The sequence below is a fragment of the Dermatophagoides farinae genome, chromosome 6 (genome assembly GCF_024713945.1).
Source record: "Dermatophagoides farinae isolate YC_2012a chromosome 6, ASM2471394v1, whole genome shotgun sequence".
In the NCBI taxonomy this organism is placed as follows: Eukaryota; Metazoa; Arthropoda; class Arachnida; order Sarcoptiformes; family Pyroglyphidae; genus Dermatophagoides; species Dermatophagoides farinae.
In genome coordinates, this window is record NC_134682.1 from 3277585 (window position 1) to 3287770 (window position 10186).

General features: G+C 28.3%; 2 protein-coding genes across 2 annotated transcripts; one reads left to right on the forward strand and one right to left on the reverse strand.

Moving 5' to 3' along the window:
• Positions 1-273: 273 nt before the first annotated feature.
• Positions 274-4098, forward strand: LOC124493446 (uncharacterized). The gene is made up of 4 exons (XM_047056523.2): positions 274-2144; positions 2199-2308; positions 2374-3278; positions 3340-4098. Exons 1-4 carry the CDS (start codon positions 1992-1994, stop codon positions 3885-3887), a joined length of 1716 nt encoding a protein of 571 aa, XP_046912479.2. The 5' UTR covers positions 274-1991; the 3' UTR covers positions 3888-4098.
• A 365-nt stretch (positions 4099-4463) lies between these two features.
• Positions 4464-7537, reverse strand: LOC124493449 (uncharacterized). Its single transcript, XM_047056525.2, has 5 exons — positions 6988-7537; positions 6810-6903; positions 6401-6713; positions 5617-6342; positions 4464-5551 (listed from the first exon to the last, which is right to left on the reverse strand). Exons 1-5 carry the CDS (start codon positions 7053-7055, stop codon positions 4542-4544), a joined length of 2211 nt encoding a protein of 736 aa, XP_046912481.2. The 5' UTR covers positions 7056-7537; the 3' UTR covers positions 4464-4541.
• Positions 7538-10186: the final 2649 nt, after the last annotated feature.

The following is a 10186-nucleotide window of genomic DNA, read 5'->3' on the forward strand; positions in this document are numbered from 1 at the left end:
GTCATCATCATTATCATTATTTCTAATGTATTAAAAAAAAAGACGATTATTTTGAAAAAAATAAATTTTGTTTCTCAAACAGAAAAAAAAATTCACTCTAATCTATCGCCATCTATCGGCGGATGGTACAAATTATCAAGGACATTTGGGATTATATCAATTTTCATTATAGCAATTTTTATATGTTTCACATGAATTTTCTTTCGAGTGTTTTTTGTTGTTGTTGTTGTTGTTGTGTTGTTTATTATTTGGTGGTTGTATATTGCATACATTGCGCATTTCAATTTTCATCATCATCATCATCATCATCAGCATCAGCAAATATCATATAAGCTCTTTTTATATATATATATGATTATTATCGAAATAAAAAATCTATACAATCCACCACAACAACGACGACGTGATTAAAAGAAAAACGACGACGACGACGACGACGACAACAACAACGACAACAACAACGACAAAGGCGACAGCAACAATAACGACAATAAATGAAAACATAAAAGAATTTTCTGTGATGAAAAAATAACAAGAATTATTTTCTTTTATTATTATTTGAACAACAACAACAACAACAACAAAAAATTGACAATTAATCCGTGACCAATATTTCAACTGAAACAAGCATACCATTCATTTGACTATCATAAAAAATTGAATGTATATGACAACAATGAAATCATCATCATCATCAATCAATAAACGTTTACAATTATTGACGATTCAGAATCAGTTTCTACACGAAGAATCTAAATTTTTGTCAAAGTATATTGTTGATCAAATGTCGCAATATTACATATCATGAATAGATATGATTCGAATCAATGTAATTCTTGAAAGTTGAAGAAATTTTCCATTTTGATTACTCTCTAAGAAAAAAAAGGAACGGTATTTTTACCCATTAACATCGTCATCGTTATCGTAATCCATTGTTTGTTTGTATTGTCATCCATTGAATTATTTGTTGAATCGAATATAATTTTTTTCGAATGACATTGAATTTTTTTTCTCATTTTCATCTTTTTATCGTTCTCACTTTAACCACTTGATTCGGTCGATCGGTACATGCAAAACGAAAAAAAAACCTAATCATTATTGTCAACACATCCACAGTGTGAAATGATTTAATTTCCAAAGAATGATTCATTTTAAATCAAATTCCATTCGAATCATTCGAATTTTATTTTTTCGATTTTGTTTTTTTTGTTGTTGTTGATAACTGCTTCGATGATTGTGTGGTGGTAAATGCAATCGAAATTGTTTTCAACCACAACCAAAAAACAGCCGATCAGTATCAACGATTATAATCAACAAAATATAAATCAATTTTAGCAATGAAAAATCTTCAAACATTTACAACAAAACATCATCACTATCGACTATAATCCTATTGGACGATTCATCGAATGTTTTTTTGTTTTTATGTGCATAATAATACACACAGCTATTCAGCATCTGACGAATAACAAAAACAAAAAAACAAAAAAAACGGCAACGATTATCATCAAGCATCATCATCAAAATTATATTTATATTTTTTTTTTCTTGTGAAAGAAAAACATTTAAAAAAAAAACGTCGCGACATAATCGAAATTCTATGATAAAATAATAATTGTAAAAAACATATAGAAATATCATCATCATCATATCATTCAAGACGGCGACAAAAAGTTTCCATATTTTTTTTCGTCTCAAGATTATATTTGATTATCATGGATAGTATGGTGGTGGTGATGAGGATCATATAACATTGTAATCATCATTGATTCGATAAATGAACAACGTCAATCTAATAAACACACGATACACAAAATACGAGCCAAAACGACAAAGAAAAGAAAAAATTTAATTTCAACAACAACGAAAGTTGAAGAGTTAAATATTTGAAACAAAAATTGAATACCATTTACGATCCATGAATGTGATTTTTTTTATCTTTGATCTTTTCAACATACACAAATATCCGAATAATTACAAAACGGACAAAAATGGGTTGTGCATATTCAAATCATAATAAACGTTCGAAAACGAAATCGAATAATAATGTTCAAATGATTAATCGTAATGGAGTTGTCAATGATTCTGCTAGAAATCGTCATCGTGATGCAAATGACAATTCAAATCAGCGGCGTATTTTTGAGGTAATTTTGATTTTTGAATATTGAAATATAAAGCTGATTGATTTTTTTTAACAGGCCACATATCTTTCATTGAATGGACTAAGACAATCTGGTCAAATTGAAATAACCGATAATGAATTGGTATTCCAATATGGGGATAATAAACGCCTTGATTGGCCATTAAAGTGAGATTTTTTTTCTTTTAATGATTTTTTGTGTAACTATTGATCGTCTTTTTTTTATTCAATAGATATCTTCGTGGATATGGCTGTTCTGATGGATGGTTTAGTTTTGAATGTGGTCGTAAATGTTTAACTGGACAAGGACATCATATATTTGAATGTTCACGTGCCGATCAATTGTTGAATACATTAGTTCAGCAGATTGGAGTAATGTCCAGTTCCATTAATCAGATTCATAATAATAGCGCCAATCAACAACATTTGTCACATTCCCATTCACAAATGAGCAATGATTTGGTTTCACTGTCCAACAATGGTCCATTATCATTACATGAATATCAGAATTTGACATCATTTACAAATGATTTGAGTAGACCTGGATCAAATTTAGATCATGTAATACCCGTTAATAGCCAGATGCCAACAACAAGATCATCGAGTAGTACAGGTGTACATACATACCTCAATTCGACTGTGATAAATGGACAAATGAAATCACAGCCAAACTATTATAGCACAAATCCAATGTCACACAACAGTAGTGGAGCATCATCACGTTTGACTGGATCAAAACATTCATTAGATGAAACCGAATTAAATGGTGTTGGTCATAATTATCGATGGTCATCATCCGGTATCGGTAATCATTCATACGATTCACGTACATTGCCTTCTTCAATGATGCGAAAAGAAAGTTCTACATCACATGCATATGTCAACGCATCGAATGTTGGAAATACTACTATTAATAATAATGACACAAAAAACAATCGTATTCGAAGAAGTAGTGATTCTAATCATGATCATCTTTATCTAAATCATCATCATTTACATTCATACAATATGAACATGATAAATGCAAAAAAGTTGGAACAGATTCAAGCCAAAATGGATGAATCAGATAATCTGGGAACATTTTGTTATGTCAATTTTGATCAGAATGTGATTAAGAATCGAAAATCGACGATCAGTGGTATATGATTTTATTTTATGATCAATTATCAAATTTCTTATTTTTGGTTGTTATTTTACAGGATTCAAAAATCGTTTTAGTAATAATAATTCCCGAGTGGTCACACCAGAATCCTATGTTCAATTAGATTTGAATAGTAAAATTGACGGTGATATTGATACAAATAATAGCCTACAACAACAACAACAACCACAGCAGCCTAACAGTCTTGTGGATACAGATGGTGATCAAATCAATAATGTCAATGGTGGTGGTGGTGGTGATGCTGATTCATTAATCAATCGAAAATATTCATCATCTAGTATGGTCGCGATAAATGGTCAATGTATTCCGGCAAATATGACGAAAATTAATGACAAATTTTCATTCGTGATAATCAATAATAATAATAATAATGATAGTCATAATGGAATCGTTAATGATTCGAATCGAATTCGACGAAATTCAACAAACAATCTGAAAACATCGAATAATAATGGTGTTTCAAATTTTTCTCAAACAATAGGAATCCCAACTACAACGACGACCACAACTGTTCCATACGCTCAGATTGATTTTGCCAAAACATTAGCATTACAAGCATCGACAGCTAATCATCGAAAATTATAGTCAAATTTTAGAAAACATTATATTACTTTAAGAACTTATTACACACACACACACACACCTTAAAGACCTTATATCCAATTTTACAAGATTGAATCAAAAAAAAACTAGTGGGACCGAATTATTCATTTATTCAATTGTTTTTTTTTTAAATTTGTTTTCGTTTTGAATCATTTTTTTTTTTACAAACAAAAAAAAAGAATCTATTGTACTTTCATTCAATTTTTTTTGTTGTTGTTGTTGTAAATATTTTATTTGACAAAAAAAAAATTCATCGTTATTGAATCACACTAATAATATTGAATTATTAGTGTGATGAAAAAAAATATATATTTTCTCATGATATTTTCTGTTGAAAATCGAACAAAAACAAATCAATTTATTCATCATTATCGAGCAGAGATTATTATTATTATCGTTTTACACACACACACACACACACACACACAAAAAAAACAAATTGTAAATTTTTATTTTCAACAATCGATCAAAATTATTTTTATTATTATCATTAATGATGAGACAAGATAATTTACTGATGGATTATTTGTTGGACTGAAATTAAAGAATTTAGAATCGTTTTGTTGATCAAATGCTTTATTTTTTGTTTGAGATAAATAAATTGGAAAGGAAATGAAAAACAAATGATCATTTATTTTATTCATCATCATCATCATCATCATCAGAATTCGAATGATTGTTGTTGATGAAAATCTGTGGCATAGTTTCACTGTCGATATCTATGGCATAATAATTATCATCATCATCATCATCATCATTATCTTCTTCATCATCATCATTAATCATTGGCAATAAATTTTCTTTAGTAACTTTTTTCAAATTCGTTGCTGAATCGAAACGAATCGTTCTATCATGTTTTTTGTAATCATCTATTATTTTCATTGAATTGTCCATTGAATGTTGACCGCTTGTGGTCATCATCATTGTTTTATTATTATCATGGTTTTCAACATTATTCATTAACTTTATAGCTGATGTTATTGTTGATGATTGTTCCGTTATAATATTCGAATTCCTGTGGATATTTTCCGTATCATGTACTAATATTTCATCACCTTTGTTATTATCATCATAATTTTGATGACCGTTCTCATTATGGACAACAAAACTATTCAAATTATGATCCAAGGTTGTTTTCATTTGTTCCTTTTGTTCTTGTTCATGGACATTTTTATTTTTACCATTCATCATTGGAATAGGAAGAAAATCTATTTGAATTCTATTTGGTGTTATTGGCGTTTCACTCATGGATTCATGGTTATTATCATTGTTACGGTTGTTGATATTATTATGATGTTTAATATTAACATTTTCATCATCATCATAGTAATGATTTTGATGATAGTGATCTAATGACAATGCCCCGTTGATCATCACTATTTGTTGTTGTTGATTTTGTTGTTTCGTTGTTTGTATTTGATCATGATGAACATGATGATCATTATGGTAATCAGCAAACATTATTTGACAATTGAAACAGGCTCTACTACCAATCACATCGATTATAGTGAAATGTGATAATGTTGTTCCAGGTCGATGTTTCCGTTCACAACATGTATTCAGACGTAAATCTCTTATACCATTGACTAGAATGTTTATTGCAAATGAATTGTTTATATGTGGTCGTATGTCGAATGTGAATGTTTCTGTAAAAAAAACGTTCATTCAATATATTTAATTTTTATACAGCCAAATTCACAAAATTACATACCTCTCGGTTTGACAAATCCATCATAAATAAGAATAGAATTACCACCAACAGTTATTTGTTGATAAACTTTGATATTACGTTTGTCACCAATATTGGTGGCACCATTTAGACCATTATAACGTAAAATCATTTTTACTCGTTGCTTACCAGATGTACATGTCTTTATAAATCGTTTATCGAATGCATAATATTTTTTATTTGAAATTGAACCTGAACTTCCACTACTACTGCTTGTCGTAGCGATATCCATAGCAAATAATGTTTTCTTTCCATTATAATATTTATAATTAAATGGAGAAACTGGAGATGGCGTTTTAAGCTCGTCATCATCATAATTATCATCATTGGACGAATCATCAAATGATTCTCCATCCAATGATTTGATTTCATCATCATCTTTATTATCATCATGTTCTTCTGGTAATTGTACAGTGGCCAAGCTGATTGATTTTTTCATATTAAACATTGATTTCGTATGATGATCAACTTTATTATCATTGGAAATAGATTCATCACGTGAAATGCTACGTTGTAGTCTTGATCTACCATATGAAGATTTAGGACGTTTTGAAATCGATAATCTGGACAATTGTGGCGTTGATAGACAGGGCTGTTTTGCAATAGCTATACCAGCTGATTCTTGATATTCACCCGTAGAAATATCATGAAGACTTTTACATTTGGTTTGTTCCAAATTTCTATTTCTAATATTTGTTTTATTGGAATCTAGAAAAATTTTGCTTTAAAATAAATATAAATCAACAACAATCTTCATGATGTCTACCTTGTTCATGATGTTCTTTTATTGTTTTAATCATTCGATCAAGTTTCTGTAACAAAATTGTTCGTTGTTGATCTGGATTTGTTTGATCAGATTTTTTACCATTGTTGCCATTCTTAGCAACAATAGATCTTGCATGATCAAGTAATTCATTGGTATCGATCATGGAATCGTAATGATTCGAATAATTGTTATCATCACCATTCTGTACCATTTCATTTAATATTCGATACAATTCACGACGATGTTTTCTTTCAACATTTTGTTTATGTTTCGTACTTGATATTTCATCAACAATTTTATTATCTTTACTGATCTGCATAACATATATTTGTGATTAGATTATTATCATAATCATTTTAACATCTCCTACATAGAAAAGAGAAAAAAAACATAGACAAAATATACTCACAATATTCGATTTAAGAAGATGACGTCTGATTTGTGGTTTACGAAAATGAATTTTTAGATGAGGATCTCGAAGACTATTGTATGATCCGATTATACTAGTGATAATGATGATGATGATGATGTTTAATTATCATAATTAACGTTGATATTTCAAAAAAAAACATTGAAAATAAACTTACTCGTTTGATTTTTTCATTTGTATCGAATTGGAATTCCACATTCTATTTTTTTTAAAAAAAATTTTCATTTAATGGATAATTTATTTGAAGAAAAAATTAATAAATATTTCATTTAATATATTCAATGGCCATTCATAGTGGTTGTTTGGTCAAACATCATCACTATACAATCACATGTGAATGATTATTAAAAATTTATGACCATTTGATTTTTAAAGTTGTCGTTGTTCATCAGCCATCATTCCCAAACGTTATTGTTACTTGTGAATGGATTTATTATTTACAAAATGAAATATGGAATCAATATATATATATTTGTTTGATCGATCCCGGAACTGAATTTCAGAATTTCAATATATATATAATAAAAATTAGGGAATTTGTTTTGGACATTTATTCCTACACTCTTGGTCACCATAGTGACTGATTTTTTTTATATTTTCTCAAAAGAATCATATGAACAACAACAACAAAATTATATTCTAGAAACGTCTCTACAGATTTGGATCGAAGAACCAAAATATTTCAATGCACACACGCACACACATACTGACGTTGATGGTTTGTTCAAATTCTATAATTATCGGTCACAAATAAGCCTAAATTGATTAAATTTAAAATTAATAAAAGATGCCTGTGCGTAGGATTTAATTTATTTACATATTTATTTTAACCTTGAAAACAAAACAGAAACAAAAAATCTAAAAAAGAAAACGATGATGCTTGAAAACATTGTCATGGCTAAATAATAATGGTCATTACAATGAATAATGAGTTTTATTATTAATCAGAGAATTGGTCAATAATAGACTTGAATTCATTTTAAATTTTTATTTCTAGAAGGGGAAAAAAATTTCTTTACCAAACGGATTGATTGATACAATCTATGTTTAAATTCGGGTCAATGATGGATCATTTATCATCATAAATATATTGTGTGTTTCGGTGATTCATCCAATTCATTTTTAATCTAAATCAAAAAAAAAAAAAAAAAGAAGAGACAAGGTGTGTCATTATCAATAATAATAAAAATAAAAACACGTGTATGTTGACCTCACCTACAAATACAGATACGAAAAAAAAGTCATCATCATCATCATCATCATTTTTTTCTGGCAACGAATTGAATTGAAACTCGGCGAGAAAAGAAAAGACAATGTGTTATCGTTTTGTTAAGTAACAAAATAAAATTTCGTTGATTTTTTTTTTGTCTCTTATTTGTTGTGAAATTTATTTTATGAGATTTATTCCAACAGCAACAACTTTTTGTTGTTGTTGTTGTTGTTGATATTGCAATAAATGTATAGATCAATAGAGTGCAAGAAAAAAGAAAAAATTTATGATGATGATATAACACAGCAACAACAACAACAACGATTGTAAAATAATTAGAATTTAAAATTAGTCAATGGAAATGGAAATAAAATTTACACAGAGAAATTTTTTGTTTCATTGAAAAACATTGTTAACAAACAAACAAAAAAAAAGAAAGAAATTAGTGTCAATATTGGAATAATTATCAAAATCGTTAATAGATTTCTATCTCTTAGATATTCAATCGTGGTTATTTATTTTTCGACAAATGATGATGATCCAATGTTGATCCTTGAGATTTTCTTCTTTTTTTTTATTTGCAAACAAATTCATTTATTCATAAATGAATCACAAATGTTTTTTAAAATTCAATGTCATCATTAGCTAGTGTTGAATGATAGATGAGAAATAAGATTTTTATTTCTCAGACATGAAAATGCATTGAAACGTTATGATGATGATGATGATGTCCATTTAGGTCCGGAAGTATGGACCGGAACTTTTTTTCCGAGAAAACTACAATGTGACCAATTATTATCCATTGGAATTTCAATGTTGTCTTACGAGATAATTGTTTCAATTATAATGATAATAATAATAATGTTTTAACTTGTTCATTTTGGATCAAAAAATTACTAATTGCTTAGATGTAATTGTTTTTTTTGTCTAAAATAATTTTTCAACCATAAAAGTCGAATGCTGAAGATGTTGTTAGACTGATAATTATCCAAACTTATGATGAAATAATCAAAAAAAAATTCATTTCAAAAAAAGGTGAGGCATGCATTATATGCCGAAAAAAAACCTGTGAACTACAGTTTAGATTCAAAAAAAAAATTACTGAAACTGGTCATTTAACAAAGTTAAACAGTGAAAAATGTTGGACAGTTTTTCATTTTTTTTTTCGTTCATCATCATAATCGTTGTTCATCATCGAGAAAAAAAAACATATCAACAGGTCAAGCAGAACGAACATTGATTGAAATTATCATTGTTGTGTGTGTGTATGTGTGTAGTTGATGTGTATGCTATAAGTAAATCCAAAATTGAATGAATCTTCATTGTCAAGATCTAGATCATCATATAATCATCATCATTATTCAAACAGCAAGAGAGATTTTTTTTCTGGAACTAATATTGGAAATGTATGGAAATTTACAAGTTTGTAGTCATAAATAAATATATAATAATCGCCATAGTCATATCTTTTTGTTTTCTAGTTAAAATCCTATGTTTTGATTAATGAAATTCATGTTCATCAATTTCATTCTATCCGAATGATTGATTTGATCATTTGTAACCATGAAGAATTGAAAAAGATCCCACAGATCAATGTGTGTGTGTGAGAGTGAAATTTGAAGGAAGTCCAGTGAAAAAAAAAAATTTTTTTTTTCTTCTACATGATTGTTAATTGTTCAGATTTTATTATCATCGTTTGAAAGCTTCTATAAGTTTTTTTTAAATTTTCAACAATAAAAAATGATGAGCTTTAAAACATCATCACACTTATCAAACACACATATACTGACCGTTGGCCACACACACACACACACACACGCATAGAGAAAGATGTTCATTGTAATATTGAAATAAATGACAGACAAATTTATTGTAAAAATGATGATGATGATGATGATGATGATGTTGTCCAATTAGCATCTATTTGTTGTTCTTGTTGTTGTTATTGAATAGGCTTCCATATTCATCGTTTTATATGGATAAAGTTTTGAAAAATTTAAAAGAGAAAGGAACACATTCAATCAACAATACCGTTTGAAACAACAACAACAACAGATAATGATGATAATAAATGTAAAAAAAAGAAGAGTTTCCATAGTGAATAAAAGTGTGAAATAACAAAAAAAATAAGAGAAAGAATTAGACA

Coding starts and splice junctions, on each gene's coding strand:
- LOC124493446 (XM_047056523.2), top strand. CDS start 1,992: ATGGGTTGTGCATATTCAAATCATAATAAACGTTCGAAAACGAAATCG. Junction 2,309..2,373: donor CGCCTTGATTGGCCATTAAA/GTGAGATTTTTT, acceptor TTTATTCAATAG/ATATCTTCGTGGATATGGCT. Junction 3,279..3,339: donor TCGAAAATCGACGATCAGTG/GTATATGATTTT, acceptor GTTATTTTACAG/GATTCAAAAATCGTTTTAGT.
- LOC124493449 (XM_047056525.2), bottom strand. CDS start 7,055: ATGAAAATTTTTTTTAAAAAAAATAGAATGTGGAATTCCAATTCGATA. Junction 6,714..6,809: donor ATCTTCTTAAATCGAATATT/GTGAGTATATTT, acceptor TATGTTATGCAG/ATCAGTAAAGATAATAAAAT. Junction 6,343..6,400: donor AAAAGAACATCATGAACAAG/GTAGACATCATG, acceptor AAATTTTTCTAG/ATTCCAATAAAACAAATATT.